Source organism: Parambassis ranga, chromosome 12 (genome assembly GCF_900634625.1).
Source record: "Parambassis ranga chromosome 12, fParRan2.1, whole genome shotgun sequence".
NCBI classification, from domain to species: domain Eukaryota; kingdom Metazoa; phylum Chordata; class Actinopteri; family Ambassidae; genus Parambassis; species Parambassis ranga.
The window spans coordinates 6914710-6933966 of NC_041032.1; the positions used below are offsets into that span (position 1 = coordinate 6914710).

The following is a 19257-nucleotide window of genomic DNA, read 5'->3' on the forward strand; positions in this document are numbered from 1 at the left end:
CTGTGGGCAAATATGTATCAGACTCTGGGCAGCTTAGGCAATTTCATGGAGCTAAAGAAGCTGATGATAATCCAGTTAAATTGAAAAATGGGAATGACTATGGATCCTCCTTCATCGTGTAATTAATCCTTTCTTACATTCATGCACCCAGATAGTTTATATGATTAGGATTGACGGAGGATGATACTGCCCTCGGTGTCTCAGCGCTCACACACTGCCTGCTGCCCTGTAACTTTCACATTCAGGCTGCACGTTCAACAAAGGACATGTTTGTGAAGGAGGATTTTAAGTGTGCCTCAGTGATGCTTGAACATAAATAAATCACCACATTTTTTTCAGGCCCTCTTGTGTTTAATGGAACAGTTAAATGGAGTGTCAACAGGACAGGCAGGAGAGGTGCTGAGGTTTAACCCTGTGGAAGTGTTAGTGAGTGTGTGTGCTACTTTGTCACATTTAGGTACCAATTTTGGACTCAACCACTTGATTGGGTAAAGTGTAATTGGGGGCAAAGTCAGTGTCCGCAATTTGTGCTCTTTCATTCAGCATGGAGTAAACAAGCGTGGGTCCTCAGGAAAATGGTACAACAAAAGAAGTTATCAAGATGCAATGCTGAAAGAAAAAACACATTCTCTGAATTGTTCTCTTCAATATAATCAGTATAATCAAATCAATAGTCTTACATTTGGTACTTTTTTACATGCTGAAGGAAAAAGAAACAATATCTACAGACAGGGGAGAGTATGGAATAGATAGGAATAGATAGAACATAAACTGAGGAGTGGATGTCACTAACACAGCACAACATCCAAATAAGCCTAAAGGCATATGCCATGGAAGCTAAGCAGGCAATTTATCTCCTACTTCTCAGACACATCGCCATCAGTCTTGCATCCCTTCTCTTCTTTCAGCTCTCACCAATGAGAGTAAGCTGGTAAAATATTCACTCTCGTTTGGTTAGACCATCCTCATGTGGCTCTGCCATAACATCCACTCGGAGATTAACAAGCTACATAGTAAGCTTCCTGCTCCCTCCACCTTCAAGCAGCTATAGTGATGTACGTGTGACACATGCTGTAAAGAAGGTCATGTGTAGTTCTGTGTATGCTGGTGGAACCACATAGACTATGGAGGGGGGGGTCATCACTCTGTCATAAATATAAGAAAGCTGAGTCAACAAAAATGATTTTGTAAGCATTATTTAGAAAGAAAATCTACCTTTATCACTTTAAGAAAAAAAAGTTTTTCCTTTTGCAAGTACTACATCAGCCACAGCAATAAGAATGTGTCCTTGTCGACAACAACAAAAGTAAGACGCATTTCTTTTCTGGGCCTTTACTCTGATAATAAAAAAAACACAGTTATTGTAAAAGTGGCATCTTAAAATGGTTTGCTGTGAATTGTGAGGTTTTGTGTTGTCAAACATTTTACTGTAGTTGCATCAAATATGTATTTACCATTGAAGGTACAAGGGCAGAATTTGAACCCTGCTTGTGTAAGATGACAGCAGTTTTTGTGTTTAGCTTTTAAATGGACTAAGTTGTACTATAGATATGTTCCTGGTTGTTTAAAGGACCTGTGTTCAGAGTTTAGTGGCATCTAGTGGTGAGGTTGAGGCTATATTAATGTCACATCCTGTAAGACATGCTTGCATTAGAGGTCTTGTTACAAAGTGAGTTATGTCTCCACAAAGACCTTTACCTTCTTAAAGCTCCTGTCATTTATAGCTCAAAGAAAGCACGGAGGACATTTCCTGGATTTATGAGGGACAACAAGTTCTTGTAGAGCCTGCTCAAAGATTGCCAGTGGCTTATGCTTTACTAAATCTAAGAATTGACATTTTGAAGGTCTGACCCATCTGAAGGGTACATTTATCTTTCTAAAGGCACCACACACTATTGTAAAACCACCATGCTCTTTATCTCTAACAGAGGAGCCTCTTCAAAAGGTAGCTTTAAAAAAAAGTGCTTTAACCTTCTATTTGGCATACTTTCTGAATCCACAATTCGATAGGCTATCTGTCAGACTTAATCAAAAGTGACTTATATGCCACCGATAAACACATAATATGCAGTAGAAAAAGAGCACACTGGGTTGATTCAGTGTAAATTGAAACAGAACAGGTCAGTGTGTAGCGACTTACATTGTTATATCCTACACTACAATACTACAGTATTCAAATTGTTGTGAAGAAATGATTTATTTCATCATACAAAGTGAAATGATCACGTGTCAAGTCAATGCACTACTTAACCAGCAATGGGAAATAACTAAAAACCTAGCACATGTCTCCGTCATAGATTTGTTTTTAGTGTTGTGTTGTGACCTTTTTTTCTTGAGGCCTTTTATCTGCAGCAAAGATGGATCACATTGCTGATTCGGCAAAAAAAAAGAACACAGGTTGGTTGCTGGATGATTTCTGTTTAGGAGTTTGTTAGATGTCCAGGTGAAGATTAAGATACAATCATTGCATCAGCTGGAGTGTGAGCCAGTAGCTGGCTAGCTGGTTTGTATGCTAACTATAATAGATACAGTTAGGGAACAACTTTGTTTGCCCACTAACAAAGAAATGATCAGTCTATAATTTAAATGCTAGGTTTATTTGAACAGTGAGAGAAAGAACAATAACAGAAAACTGCATTTAAAAAAGTTCTATAATAATATGCATTTCCATTAATGAAATTAGTATTTGATCCCTTGCCACCAAGCTTTAGTACTTGGTGGCAAAACCTTTGTTGGCAGTAACAGAGGTCAGACATTTCTTGTAGTTGACCACAAGGTTTGTACACATCTCAGGGGGGATTTTGTCCCACTCCTCTTCGCAGATGCTCTCCAAGTCATTTGGCAACTGGGAAACACCCCCAAAGCATAATGTTTCCACCTCCATGTTTGATAGTGGGGACGGTGTTCTTGGACTCATAGGCAGCATTCCTCCTCCTTCAAACACGGTGACGTTTGGTCCGATCTGACCCCTAGGCTTTCAGCCAGTCCTCCTCTGAATCATTCAGATGTTCAGTGGCAAACTTCAAACAGGTCCGTACATGTGCTTTCTTGAGCAGGGGGACCATGCAGGGGAGCAGGGGAATCTGGATGTATGCTTCTGTGGACAGGTGAGAGGGCTCCCAATGTCAGCTCCTCACCTGTATACAATACACCTGGGAGAAGGAAATGTTGCTGATCTATAGGAGATCAAATGACAATGTGAATTCATTTGAAATGCATTTCTCTGGATTTTGTGTTATTGTTTTGTTTCTATTTCTTTGTTAGTGGGCAAATTTACAAAATCAGCAGGGGTTTCAACTGATTTTTTTCCCTAACTGTATCTTTGCAACACAAATGCACAGAGTCCTTTAACATATTTTTTTCACTTTTCAACCCAAGGAAGGCAATATTTTTTGAAGGCAGAAATGTAATGAGGTTCACACTAGACTATTATTATACTTCCTGCTGTTCCCCAGCTTAGACATAAAGAGTATTTTTGTCAAATTAAAAAGTTCCTAATGGCCACTCAAATGTGTGCCTCAATTGAGATCCAGTAAACACTTATGTTTCCGTGACGACAGCTGAGATTTGCAAGGATGAGAAAAAGACACCTTGGTGAACAATTTATGTGGTGGAGGTGCATCCAGACTCCCATGAAACCTTGAAACAGAAAAGCAAATCTGCTGCTAAAGTGCCAGTAGAGTTCCTTTCAGTGCTTGGAAACTACATCCCTGAAAATTTCAGTGTCCTAAAGTCCAGGCCATCGAAGCCTAACTAAAGGCAGCAAGGACAACTATATGCTACATATATAAAGGACAAACATTGAAAAGCTGACGTGGATGTTGTCACTGAATTTACAAAGCTTTTTTTTCTTATTGGCTCTATGATTCATGCCAAAAAAATATAGCTTCTTTGCTTCATTTATTCCCCCGAGAAGTTTGAAACACTCACATCCACACAAACACATAAGCAGGCAGAATTTATACAGCGGACCTAGGGAGACAAGGATGGGGGTACAGAATAGCATTACTTATTAATCAAGCCAAATGGAATTTCAAAATGAGAAGCCGAGTGAATGACCAGTGCAAAAAAAAAAAAAAAAGTCAAATAAAGTTAGTTGTTCATTGCCTAAAAACACCCCGGACACTAAGATGATAGATAAACAGTAAAAAAAGACCCAGAACACAGAGCGGTGTGCACTCGAGCAGCACACAGAGACGCTGCCCTCTGTTTACTTGCACTCTGATGATTCCATTAATGTTAATTTAAGAGGGAAATCAAAAGAGGAAATGGAATATTTTAGAAAAGCCCGGAGCAGGGCACATTTATCTGAACTGTGTTTATATGAATAAGTTATCAGATAAAAAAAGGTTAAGACAGGTCATTCAGGTGTGCATGGTCTGAATCTCTAACACCAAACCGACAGATTTCTGTATTAACAAAGGAATCAGTAAAAGTACCCTGTGTGTCCTATGAGTATGTCTTCTTATAAACACGAGTAACATTCTCTTTCTAAACGCATAATAAAGGACAGAACACCGGCTCTAGAAGTCTAGATTGACAGACTGAATAATGAGTATTGTATCAGTGATGATACCGTCCTAAATCCCACAGAAAGATTGGGTAGAAGATACAACCGTGCACGATGACTTACTAACAAGAACACTTAATCTTGTGCATCATATTGTGGAAAAAGTACTGCCTTTTCTTCTGACTGCAAGGGATCGGGCAGCTCTTCACGCTCACAGTTAGCGGTGACAAAATGGCTACAGAGAGTGTTCAGGTCTTTAGCAAATGTGACAGGGTCAGCTGCCGTGGAGAGAGTGGGCTGTGGGTGACATCCATTGAGGTTTTTTACTTGTTAAAAAAAGGCTCATCTGGTGTTCCTGTTGCTAAATTCCTGTTCAGGGCTTTTGTCTTTGTGTCTGAGTTTCTGCTAATTTATGTCATTTTTCACTGTATGGCTAATGGATTCGAGGGAAGCAAAAGTCCTTCAGTTTAAGTGCCTTTTTTGTTTTTTGTTTCTCATAAATTGTGCATAACGTGGAGGAATATATATGGCTTTGGAGGCATGTGTTATGAGCAGCCAGACCTCGACAGAAAAATCACTGACATGTCCGCCGGCTTTCGTGTCCCCACTGTGCGGCCTTGTGAGTACGTTAATTCAAAATTTTAAGGCGTGATCTGTCACCATGGTGGCTAAGAAAATGGCGAAAAGACAAGCTTGTTACTGGAAAATCCAGTAAACAGGGTGGGTGTCGGATGAACTACGTGCATAACCACTCTCCAGCTCTGTGAGGTCACCTCAGGCCGCCAATCACCCTTTATACAAAGTCAATGCATCCTTACTAAAGTGTAATCAGTCTTTCCTTTCTGTGTGACTTACCTCATTACAAACTCTTGTGACATCAACATTACAGCTGCACTGACCCAAAGACAAGAAAACAATCTGAAGCAGGGCAGCTGAACAAAGTAGTGAGTCGCTCCGTGCCAAAATCAATCGCATGGAATCAGCTACAATGACTACAAAGTGTTTATAACGGTGCTTTATTTTCCCAGTGTTCTGCCCACATAAAGGACCGTGGATTTATTTCCACCATAATACCCAAGTTTACTTCATTGTAAAGGGCAAGGTGTTTCATGTTTTCTGTTCATTGAAAGGGCACTCAGAAGCACCCTAAAGGGCACTTAATTGTGTGTTTTTCCAATGAAAAGGCACCCAATTGTAGACTTTACTCTGTTACACTTTCGGGGATTCTAAATGGCACCTTGACCCAGAACCTTCCAGCTCAAAGGTGGTGCAACACATCTTCCTTCATTTACAGGCATTTTATGATGTTTTCAGGGCATTGTTACGTCCTGCCAATGAAAGGACAGCCATGAGAAGCGCTCTGAAAGGCTATTCATTCTGATTTACCCTTAAAGAAGACAATCAGTGTAGAACTTTGTGGGTGTTTTTTTCTTCTTGTGGTGGGAGGCGATTAACCTCTTTTCCTGCGAGTGAGGTAAGGGTTTATCCGATCCAGTGTCTCACTCTTTGTAAGATGCACAGAGTGATCTTTGTTTGCAGGTCTCTGGGTCTTAACCAACGCTGACCCTTTAGATTGGGGTGAAACAGAAAGGTTGCCACATAAGATGCAAAAATGAAAGTAGGCAGAAAACCACATGGTTTTATAATCGCTCCTACCTTTCTGAATCTATATTAAAATTTTGTAGAGGCAAAATTATTCCACCCAGCACATGGGGATACATATTAAAGCCTAATAAGTTTAATATCTTACACCGTCATCCTCTTGCATGTAATTTGCATACTATTTCCATTTCATCTCTGTTCGGCCGCAGTGACATATGTATGGTACGAATAGTAATGCGCGGGCTTGATTTCTTAGAATGGCTTGTGCCTATTTTATTATTGAGGCCAAGTGTCAGGAGATCTTGCTATGCAGATTTCAACCTGTGATTATCATATTGTGAATCACTGGCTGTCTCAATTAGTTTGTAATTAGCTAATATCCAGGTGGGAGCGGGTTACAGCAGATTTAATATTTATAAACTTTATTCACACTGTACAATGTTGTCGTTTCTAGGGACCGAAAAAAATGTGATGAAAAATAATGTTTTTCTACACACATCACAAATCAAAAGCCAAACTAATTAAAACGTATATACTTTTTGTTATATACTTTTTCAAATAAAATCATTTCATGAGCTGATACTCTATTTCACCTACCATGATGACATTTTCAGCACTTTCTTGATGTTTCTCATTTTATTTAATTACTATACTGATGTGACTCCTTTCACTGCGTCAGATTGGGACAAGGCCGCATTACAGTGCAGTGTAGAAGCACAGCACCCTGGCAGATGATGTAGTTGAGTTTCTACTCTCTTTTTCCTTATCAGCATTTATTAAACTTCCCAGACTGTCAACGTGGCCTGCAAAACTGTCAAAGCAACAAACATTTGGCATTGTAAAGCCCTCTGTGTAAGTAATGGGAAATGCCTTATTGGCCCCTTTACAATCTCTATCTCATTCTCTTTCTCTTCGCACTTAGTGTACTCTCTCTCACTTTGTCACACTTAGACCGTTGTAACTGTTCGCATTTGGATTTCTGTACTTTATCTACCAGTGTTACTTTTGTTGTTGTTGACACTACCTTTTATTTACATGATGTTTGTGTCATTCTAAGGTTGTGATCTTGTCCTTTAGGATTCCTCTGGTTAGATGTGTTGGTTTTGCTTTTTGCACTGCAGATATTGCAGTTGAATTTTTAAATTGTAATATCTCATCAAATCTGAACCATGAAGCCAGATAAGAGATGATACACCTGATATATCCTCAGGTCTTTCAACACTCTGCTCTGCAAACCTTTGTAGGATTCGCAGGAAGCTGCAGGCTGGTAATTAAGCCAGATAACTAAATAGTTATTAACCCCACTGTTTTTACTGTTATGTGCTAATATTAGAGCCTTTAATTGGACTCCTTGGGGTGTTTTCATGGCCTTATTCTGTCTGTTCCATAGAAAGTGAGAGAGCACTTCCACAGTCAGGCACTGGGCCACCGTGAAATCTTTTACACTTTTTTTGCTTAGTTAAACTTTTTTTTGTTTATTTTCCCTCACCTTAAAGATTCTTTCAAGTGGTTACTTCTGCAGCAATGTCTCCCAGAGACATCCCTAACTATTCTTCTTCCTCATCTTTAAGTACTGGGGCAGCAGAGCTGCTTTGGTTCTAGCATAGTGTGTAACCTTGTAGAGCTGAGGAGCTGCCCTACAAACAGAGAGTATGCAAACGAAGAAGAATTGATCTTTTCTTTGAACTGCTCCACTCACTAAACACCAGTTGCCAGTGTTTCTTATTGTTTAGCAGGCGAGACACAGCAGGGCTTCAAAGGCAAGCAGCCAGCACTGACAAATACAAATTATGGGAACGACATGGGCAATGGAATAGCGGCATGTGTGAAGAGCAGATGAAAGGGGAATATGCAGAGAAAGAAGCAGGGCAGTGCGAGCAGACTATGGCTTCCATGATGCATTGGTTTGTCGCATCCCCCACGGTGCAGCTGTTTGTTATCTGTCAGAGTTGCAGCACCGTGGAACTGAGGGAGAGCGAGCAATGCTAACTGGTCCTTGCTGTGTTGACACTTATTAGCATTGAATAAATGGAGCTTAATAGACCACCCAAGCAATATTATATGCTGCAGTGTATGCTTGTATACAGGCCATTAATCTAACCATTGTCAAAGGCTCTGAAAGTAATTTTCAAACTGCTGCTAAATTCAAGTTGAAGATGTGTATTGGCACACATAGGTAACATGTCACCACATCAGCTGAATGGTATATAGCTAAATGAAAAGGATATGACCACACACACTTACAGTGAATGAGGCAGGGCTATTGACAGTACTTGAGAACTTACAGTAGTGCCAAAGCCTGGCCAGTTTCTTTGTACTCTATCAGTGTGAAGGGTTAGAAATTTCCTCGGGTCACTATGGCCCATTGGAACTACACCAGAGTGTGATGATTAACTTGAAAAAGATGAAAGATTCAAATGTACAACTTGTAGATCTTGACCCATCTCATTTATCCATACCTGTTGGCTACAGAGAGGAAGGAAGTGGTGGACGTCATCTGCTTTACAGTGTGCGCATGCAACCCTCCTTCAGCCAGCATGTCAGATTTCATTACCCTGTGCTGCAGCACCTGATTTAATCAACCGTATAATCGTGCTATTGCCACTAACAACAAATGGAAATGCACCCTGTGATCAATGTCACGGAAGCAAGATCATGTAGTGCTGTGATCACACTCTTAGACTGTGTCCGAAATCACTTCCTGATCACTATATATGGCCCTATAAAGAGCTTCTGCTATTTTGTCTTGCTGTCCAAATTCTTAGTCAGAAATTGTAGACCCCTCAATGTATCACACAATGCATCATGAAAAGTAGTGTCATCCGATGGTCACTACAATTAGCAATACGTATCGTCATGCGCACATGAAATGTCCGAAAATGCTTTCACAATGAGTTCACTATATGGCGCCCTACATTGAACTCCCCATATGGGGAGCAGGGAGTGAGTGAGTAACTTCAGACACAGCCTTAGTGTCATCTCACATACCCACATTCATTGAGGGTTAGCCAAATATACCAGATATAAACTGATCTAAAGTGTAGTAACAGCGAAGCTAGTTAGGGAGGTCCACCTACGTAACATTGTTCCATTTGAAAAAGTAGAGTTTCCTAATGGCGCCACTAATAGCACAATCCTCTGCTGCAGCTAAGCTAGTCACAGGGGCACAGGTCATGAGTCTGAACCCTAAAAGCTTCCCAGTAGAGGATGAGTGGGTGACAATCTCCAGTCCCTGATACAAACCTAACTGACTGACAGGAAGTCAGGCGGAACCACCACATGCCACTTATCCTTGCCTCCTCACAGGGAGCTGAACTATCTAGCTGGATTAGAGCCACTCTGAGTGTCTTAGCTGTACTCCCCATCATGTTTTGAATGCAGCAAGGAAAAGCACAAACAGTGCAATGCTCAGATATCATGAGCGCTTCTAACATCCAGTACTTTACAGCATGGCAAGTGAGAGTATTACAAGCTGGGTACTATTAAGATTAAGTAGATGATATGATAGGTTGTCAATACTTAATGTCCTCACCATTGTCAGGTATCATTTAACTTTGTCTGTTTTGAAGCTTCCTCACATTGTATAGGCGGAAACTGCCCATAGATACACAGTATTCTGGGTTTATTATCGGATGGATCCCTTTTAATTACAGCTCATTAATTGCACTTCTCTCAGCACAATAGTTCACTAGGCGGAGAACATAATTGATAAAAAAGATGGCACACATTGTTAGGGAATGCAGAGGGGTGAAGTGCCGCTCTTCATAGTGCCACTGCAGGAATCTGGAGGAGAATTGATAATATTTCAGTGATGAATGATAGAGCCAGCGCACCTGCGTATCCTGTTAAGGAGTGAGGAGACTGCTGTTGATCTAAATCATTGATGGCTCTCACTGATGGCTCGTGCTGAGGTCCTACCAATGAGACCAACAAGGTTCTTAACGCAGAGCACGTTTTCTATCAGAGCAGTCACTGTAACAAGGTAGCAGCAGGTGTGGGTCTGCTTCCACCGCTGTAACACTGACAGTAATAGACACCATCGTTAACAGCCAAGGAGGGAACGTGCTCTGTGGATACAAGCAGAGTGCCACCTCACTTATTTAGCAATATTGTTACCAAAGGTTTTTCAGTTCTTTTTTTGTAGTATAACTTTAAGTGCTGCCTCATTAAATAGCCTTCTTGTAACAGGCCGAAAATCAGGGGGCTACAGTCGACATACCTGCTACATTTTATGGGTTACTACGGCAACAGTTCTCTGACACGCCAGCATGCATGAATTTAGACAAGCATTAGAGGTTGCCTACATAATTCCAAATACTTTTTTCATAATGAGCGGCCCTCATAATACTTTTTCCCTTTTTTTGCCAGGGGTTAGATAAGATGCTACTACACCCGCCAGACATAAAATCCACCTACCAGCACCTCACGTAATAACAAGTTATAAATTTAAGTGGATGGGAGCGCTGACTTCCTAGAATCTCCTATGACAACCTCATGGAAGTCTGGATTTCCATGTGTTTAATAAAGTATAACTTCTGGGCATGGAGAATACTGCTCAGCTGTTTCCCCCACCTCGTCCCCGAGCGCTCTGCTAAGCTAAGCTAACATACTCCAGTGTTACATTGAAGGTTTTGAGAGAAGTGTTGATTTTTCTAAAGGTCAGCAGGAAAGTTGGAAAATAATATCCATGGGTTCAGACGGGAAGTAAAGCGCTTCAAGGGAATGCAAACACAGCATCCAGTGTATAGCCAGCTGGGCTGTTCAGATTGTTTCAGCATCTTATTCATTTTCTCTGCACGCCACAAACACATCATCATACATGTATGCCATATTTTCCACCTTTTTAACCTTGAGTGGACACATTTGTATTCGCAGGAGACTAGACGTTCAGTGCATGGTGCTCAATCATGATTGGAATGAGTGAACAGCTGTTACAGAACTTCAGAGCAGATGAGATCTTAAAACAAACATATGAATTTATGCTAATATGCATACAATCTGATGGTGGACCACAGCTCTAGAGGTGCTTACAGAGGAAGGCCCTTATGATGAGAGGGGTACAGTACTCCACGCAGTAAAGTGGGACCCCTTTAAGTGCGCATAATTTCATCTTTTTCTGTCTGAATACAGCTCATTCTGATTTACTGTCTGCTCTTTCAACATGTAACATTCAGCATTTCGACTAGACGCTATTCGATAAACAGAAGCGAGGTTTTTCCACATTCATCATTTCTTCAAGGTGACAGGTTTTGGATTTGCATTCATCAGAACAGAACAGGATTCTGTCTTTATCCACAGTAGAACAGTGACCTCACACTAGAGGTGTGCTCCTTCAGGAGGAAACTGCTTTTTAAGCATCGCATGTAGACTGTTTTTTTTGTTGAGAACAGTGTGTGTTTTTACTTCATGCTGCTGCACCAGCATATATGAGTGAAGTAATATGATGTTCTTGGAAATGTGACAAACACACTGTCTTGTCTTTGTTTTTTGTTTTGTTTGTTTTTTTGGAGGGGTGGGGGTAAGTTTTGACAATATGAATTTTTCTCTGAGAATCACTGAGGGAGAAGCCTTTTTTTAATAAATCCAGTCTGCTATTGACATAAATAAATAATAAAATGTTTTTGTCATTTTCATTGTTGTTGTTTGTGACCCTCAAGGCGCTCCATGCGTGACTGACGTGGTATTTTATATTTGGAGATCTGAGGGGAGTTTCTAGCCGATCGTAGCTCACTGTGGAAACTTGGTGAATGACATGTCTGGAAGAGGGAGATTTTTTTAAGACAGAAGGTTTTCTAAACATATTCATCGTGCTGGATCAAGAATACACAATTGCCCATTTCCTGAAACCAAGGACTGTGTAATTCCTTATTTTAAAGATTTGATAAGAAACCTGTCTGTTGCAGCTTTATCTAATCAGGTATGTTAAATAATTAAGTTTGACAAGAAAATAAAGGCTTACATCTTTAGTTTTAAAGATAAAAACCTGCACAATTAAAAAATCTCCATAGAAATGCAACCTGAGGCTGCCTCCACATGCAAATCCCTGGATGTGATGTCATGGAAAGTTCATCCACCATTATTTACAGCCTTATTTAGGAAATGAGGGGAAACTTTGTTTATTTGACACTTTGAGTCTAAGTGCTCTGAAAAACCAGACACTGCTGTATAGTTGATGTAGACCCTTGTGACTTGTTGATTGGCCACGACACTGCATGATCTTCCTTTATTGAAGTTGGTGCTTTAAATGGATTCATTTCTTCTTACTTATTTTACTGTTTGCACTCCTGTGACTGTTACTAAACATCTTGGATGTCCTTGGTGCTAATGGTTATAATGAAAAATACTCACCGTTAAAGTCCACAAACAACATTCACTGAAACATAATGAGACCAAGATATTTGAGCTTTATCACTGTAACAGATGTCAGATTATAAGAGGTGTTATTACATCTGACATCTTTAACAACAGTTTTATTTCTTAAATTATTTTTTTATTCACACACAAAACATTGGAAAAGTAATATTTTACAATGCTATTGTTTTTTTTAAATATTAATCCATGGATGCTGTTTTGGTTTGTAACAAAGTTAAATAATTTGTCCTTTGGAAAAACACATTAAATGCAGACAAAATAGTGAGTCCAGCATAATAGAGACATTTGTCAAATGTCTCCTTAGTCAAACACCATCACAATAAGCCGCAGCCTCAGTGACTCTTCACGATTTTGTTCTTGATGATTTTTAACCCTTCGTTATGCAAACTGAAATTACAAATGAAATTTGATACAACACGCATCCACAAATATTAAAATGCATGAAAGCAAACAAATTCAATTCAGCCCACATCCACACCGAGCAATGAGTTTTTCTGTGATTATTACAGTCTGACCGAAGATTATCACATACAGTGTAGGGATACAGTGTGCTTTGAAAATAGCCTGAAAATGGAGAGGAAATGCGGTTTAAAATGTGCACAGTGGACTCTGATGGGTAAATAGATGTTTTAACCTTTGACATGCAATAAGACGTCCAATGTCAGAGCACAGTAATACATACAATGGATGTCTAAGTGAAACGGCATGCCGTAAAGTTGAGTTTTAAGCCTTCAGTGCATCTATCTATCTATCTATCTATCTGTAAATATTACCATAATGGAGGAGAATCCCTGCATTTTACAGATGTGCTCCTACATCATTGTATGAAACAAGCTTGCGCCGATATGCCCGACAATTAATTCCTAAGCACATTATGAAACCTATGGACTTTAATAGCACCAGTTGTCCAGACCTGCTGGTGGCACATAATGATACATCTAATAAACATTGCTCAGAAAATGATTTGTAAATGGAGATGTAATGGATACAGCAGTAGATCAACTTGATAAGCTTAATTTGTGTGTGGGTGCTCGTGCCCAGGCACTCATTATGCATTTCTTTGCAGTGGAGTCAGGAGGCTGTAGTTACAATAAAGCAGCGCTGTGAATCATTACTGACAGTGTGCTTAGGTTAAGCAGACTGTCTATCAAACGGTTAAGATGCTCGCTTGTGGGTGGGCACAGAGGTGTGTGCGTGCATCTGCATTATGATTGAAGTTTTAAATGGATAATTCACCTTGATGTTAAAGAAGCAGCCGACACCACGGACACAACAAGGATGTTGTACTGTTTCAGACTACTTCTGGAAAATGAGCTCACAGGGAGGTCAGAGCGTCGCGGCGCAGGGTGATCTTTAGGTCAGCACGACTAGAACTAATAAGGATTCAGAGTCTTGCTCGAGGACATTTCATGAGGGTGGATAATTGCCATATTGCGGCCTTGAACTTGATTCTTCCACTCAGAGGATGTTGCTTGTCATTGCCATTGTGTCCCGAGTTTCAAATTAAGAAATAAAAATATAATTACCTGTTGTTTGTAATTACAGTGCTGTACTTTTAAGCCTTAATTCATTTTAAATTAATATTCTGTCTTGTCTCATTGGACCTTACCGTCATCCTTTTTAGAGTGTCATATTTTGTTGAACCTGCCTGTAATGACTTAAAATAGTGAATTTATTATATCAATATCATTAGTCAGCCTAGGAACAGTCATCATTCAGGATTATGTTCTCTATTTTTTTTAACTCATATTACATCAATGACAGGTCCTTCTTTGAGTTATCTTCTTCACCATGCTGACTTTTATTTTTTTTTGATGAATCAGGATTAAAGTCCAAATAAAAAGCACCTCAAGATGAATTCAAATCCTCTCACAGCTGTTTCAATAAAGTCAAACAAAAATTCAGTAGTAGGCTAAAGGAAATTAGAGTGTCAAAATTCAAAATAAAAGCACAAACACACACACACACACACAAACTCAGAGCACACAAGGATTACTGGTGTTTTTTGACAATGTGGACGTGTGGTTAATGTGGTTACTATAGGATACTATAGAATGTACAGGGCACTATTATAATAATAATAATATATATTAATATAATATAATATAATTACAAACTAATATAGATTAATTAAAAATTAAGATCAAGCAAGGACCGTGAGTTGTAATATAAATGACCAAAAAATGAGCAGCAGATGTTCTGAAATGTATTTAAATCATACATGGAAACTTTATTTGGGATTAGATTTGGGTTCTTAAATGTGTTTTTTTTCTCAACCTAAAAAATATATACTACCGGAAGGTAGTTTTATTTTGGTAAGTCCCCGGAAGTTGATCGCGTCACGTTCCCTTGCTTGACGCTGCTGGCGACACAGCGCGCGCAGCTGGCAGCTGCCTTTATATTTTCCAGTGCTCGAGACCAGACGCAACGTCCGAGCCGGGAGCTCGCGCGTGTCGGTATCTCTGACGGACTTGAGATAAAAACCAGAATCCAGAGCTCGTCTCTCGGTGTCACCTCCAGCTGTTAGTTACCCAACGAAGTTTAGCGCGGAATAAACTGCTCTATCGCTCACATGTGTTTTACCGGCACCGGTTTTCATGTGTTTTATGTGTTTGCGCTCAACAGTGAGGTAGACTTGTTTGACGGTGCTGGCGTGTGAATTGTTTCCCCGTGGATGCGGCTGCTGGGGTCGGTGTCTGAGCCCTGCAGGAGCAGCCTGTCATAGGGCATCATGATTTCAATGGTTTCTCACAAGTGGATGAGGAATATTTCTCCTGAGATGCTGCTGCTGGTGCCGCTGCTGTGGTTTTTACCTCTGAGTGGAGCGGCTCCTTCTCTGACTACCGAGCAGCTGGACATGGGGGTGGTAAGTTTTCTATCTTTGTTTTTGGATGCTAACAGAAGTAGTTTCCTGTAGTGCCTGGCTGCGTGACAGTGTGATCGTTAGCATGTTTTTTTTACTTGGACCACTCTTAAATGTCCAGGGCAGAACAAGTGCTCCTAAGACTTGCTCAGAATTTTAACATGGCTGTGCAGTAAAAAACACAAAAAAAGGCGCAGGACCTGAACAGGGATCACACGTCATGAAAAAATAAATAATTGTCTTGCACTAAATAAATGAGTGTGTCTGTGAGATTTGCTTCGACGTTGTATCATCGACCTCTGACAGCCAGACTCAGTGAATCATTATTTTATTAGAATTTTTTTCCCTTCTCTGAACGAGTCCAGAGAATTGTGAGTGGGTCTAGCTGAGGCTCTGATGCTGGGCTCAGTGGTGGATCAGCAGACAAATGAATTCACTAAAAATAAGCAGCAGCATTGGTGGAGGATACAAACAAATCGATCTGAGCAGCCTGTGTTCATTCACAGTGAAAAGTCCTTAATAGTTGTGATGATACATTATATGTCTATAGTGAAATTCACCCTCACACACCTGTGTGCATGGCAGGACAGGAAAAAAGGCACACATACACACACCATGCATGAGCTTGTAAGCAGACATGTATGACTAACACAGTAAGTGTGTGTAACGCTTCCTTTAGAAAAGTTTTTGGCTCTAATCTTCATCTTCATCCTCACTAAAGCTGCATCTTTTTGTACAGTTTTCACTCCTCAGGGCAATATATATATATATATATATATATATATTTTTTAGAATCTCATCCTAGTCTCGATTTCTTTCAGCCTTCAAACTCTTCATTCTCCACTTGGGGATTAAGTTTTTCTAAAAGACTAAAACACAAGCGCTAAAATAGAGCAGTTTCTACTTCTTTGCTTCAAGTTTTTTGGCACTTTGAGGCGCTGCATATTTGCTTCTTTTGATTCGCTGACATGTCTTCACACCAGATAGTTTTATTGTGAACTCATGTAGGCCATAACACCGTACTGCACGTGGGTTAGAAAGAAATGGTTGTAAACAGCACAGACAACAACACGCAGCGAGCTTAGATTATCCACATTTTCTAAGAAGCGCTCAGACTCTCTGCTGAGGCTGATGACAGCAGCCCTGACTTCAAGTCATGGTCTGTTGCACCTAAGCTTTGATTCGAATTTTCTTCTGGTTTTCCAAAAGGTCAATTTGGCCGCGTCTGACAGGGATTTACCAGAACCAAACACTTTTTTCCTCTGTGTGCAGCTTTGACCACAAACAGCTAAAGCCTGGAAGCAGGTTAAAACATTAACAGTTCTATTATAACATGAAGCTATACAGCTCCCCCTGAGCGTACATCATTTACGAAGTGATGAGGAATAACTTTGCATCTCCTTTATGATCAGATCTTAAGTGATGAAACTACAAAGATCCAGTTAAATAGATATAAGTTGAGGACAGAAATGGAGTCCGTCAGTGTCACTTCACTTAAAGTGATGGACAATCAACCAATCAATGCGATGTTCCAGCTGTTCGATTGCCGGTGATTGTATTCATGACCACAGGAGGTGGCCTCACTACGTAAACACTAGTGACTGCTGTCGTTTTTCAATCGATCAATGTCAGTGTCTGCCTGTCCGTGAACAGCCAAAGATCATTACCCAAAAATCTGTACAGTAACTCTTTGCTGCAGGATGTGATGAACTGTGACACAGCAGGATCACCATGATGAGAAGCTGTTGTAACAGCATGGCAGAAAGAATGATACTCCAGGGTTTCTGCATTTCTAGATAGAGCTGTGTGACTCACTCAGCCTGGAGTCTGAAGGGCTCTGTACTCTGTTTGTGAAATCTGGGGTGCTTTGCCCCACTTAAGTGGTAGTCCACGCACAAACTGTGTGATGGTCCACATCTGCTTTGCAGCACAGGTCAGACAATTTATGCAATACAGATCACCTCTTTGACTTAATGCCTATAGCACTTGTTAAAGACTACAAGGTGCGTTTAACGCAGTTTTAAAGAATTCAAAGATACGATCAAAGGCTTTTATGCCCATAAGTGTGCATTTGTTTCCGTCCACTCTCCAGACTGTATAAGATAGATGATGTGGTTCCACCCACTCCCCCTTAAAGGTAGGGTAGGAGACTTCATTCTGATGCACTTTTTGTTAAATTAGTGTAACTTCTCTTTACAATCCGATAGCAACCAATTAGTTCGGCAGTTTCGCAATAAAACGAAGAGTATTAATCATCTGTGGAAGCTATAAAACACTAAAAACATCAGCCAATCCTCTGGGACGACCCTGCGTGGAGTATTGGCTGGTTGTCACTCTCTTCCTGCTCTGTGCACATCAGAGAGGTACGTGCATGATGGCCGAAGTCACAGACCGCAGCTTGTCTTCAGGAAATGCGCATCCATGTGATTGGGAGACGTGGCTTCGGGGTGAGCTCCGAGAGAAAGGGGCGTGTGTTTACTTTCCAAATCTGGCTGACTCTCACTGAGTTTTCAAAATCTTTTACCCTACCTTTAACTTTTTGCGATAAAAAAACTAGCTAAAATATCCTCGAGTTTAGTTTTAAGTTGGTGGTAGGTTGGTGTCCAGCGGGGATTCGAGATATTTTAGTCTCATCTTTATATGCCACTCTCTTACTTCCTGCAAATCATTTCCAATCAGGGATGATAAATTATGTGACATTGTAGGTTAACACAGTAAAGGATCATTAAAGTAAAGTCCTAAATGGACAGGAAAGTTTGGCCATTATTTGCCAATTCCGGGCTGCACATCAGGCCTTATGAGATAAAAAGGACCATTTTGAACTGTGGATAAGGCATTGTTAAAATATAGACCATAAAATATGCAGAATACTTCCCTTTTAAATGCAGTTCATGTTTGGACCCACACCACCTGCTGGTACTCTAGTCAATGCCTGTAGTCCCACCAGATATGCACATTTCAGAAGTACCCCGGTCGCCCCTGTGACGCTTCAATCTGCACCAACCAGACTGAGGCAGGAAGTCAGACACCAGAACAACAGGGAGGATCTAAGCTATACTTTCAAAATACAACACCACGATTGAAGTCAAGCTTGTAAATTGTTATTTCACCAAAATATACAGCATGGATCATTAGCTGCATTGAGATATACAGTAGGTGTCGAGGACAAACGAAAACAGACTCCCCAGCACCAAAACATATGTCTCAATGTGTCTGCACACTTTTGAAAAATGGGAGCACCTGAAAAGCAACTTGCTGTATTCTTATGTTCCACCCTAAAAAAAGCACAATGTTAAAAACTCCCTGTGCTGAGAAACCACAGACATGAAAGTGCCTTTCAAGTTTATAGTTCTGAACCCAGCTTGACCATTTGTGCAATGATCTTTGCAGACAGGTCTCATATTTCTGTTTTTTGGGTGCTGAGAAATAGTTGAATACATCTTTTTTTTTTTTTTTTTTTCGGTCCTCCAGAGAAGTTACAGTGTCTTTGTAGATTCTCCTGCAGCTCCTGGGAAAGGGCGCAGCTCCTGCTGTCTCTTTAGAATCCACATCTCACTCTGGAGATGTGGAAGGAAGGTAGCAAAAAGTTCATAGTTGCAACTTTTATCTTTAAAATTATTAGTAGATGAGAGGCTGTCAGGCAGAAGATGACTGTCAATCCATCCAGCAAAGCTCAGTTTGGCGTTACACTTCAGGATTGTTTGAGTGTGTGGTGCTTATTTCATCACGGATTCACCCACTCATTTGGTTGTCAGCCAGCAGGGAAAGCGTGCGTAACGTCCGATCATGTGAGACTGTAAAAAATGTGATTTAGACTGTTGTCCATTACTCAAATGTGAAAAAGAAAGAGATTTTCATCTTTGATCACAGACATCAAAGTAAATCCAAACACTATACTCCAACTGTAGCT

The 19257-nt window shown here is 40.4% G+C and overlaps 1 protein-coding gene across 1 annotated transcript in view; it reads left to right on the forward strand.

Annotated features, from left to right (window-relative positions):
• The first annotated feature begins 15142 nt into the window (after positions 1-15142).
• The window catches only part of LOC114443885 (matrix metalloproteinase-17-like), a 58131-nt gene continuing 54016 nt past the window's right edge, over positions 15143-19257 (forward strand). The window contains exon 1 of the mRNA XM_028418233.1: positions 15143-15350. Coding sequence (XP_028274034.1) covers positions 15216-15350 — 135 coding nt within the window. The 5' untranslated portion in view covers positions 15143-15215. The remainder of the gene's footprint in view (positions 15351-19257) is intronic.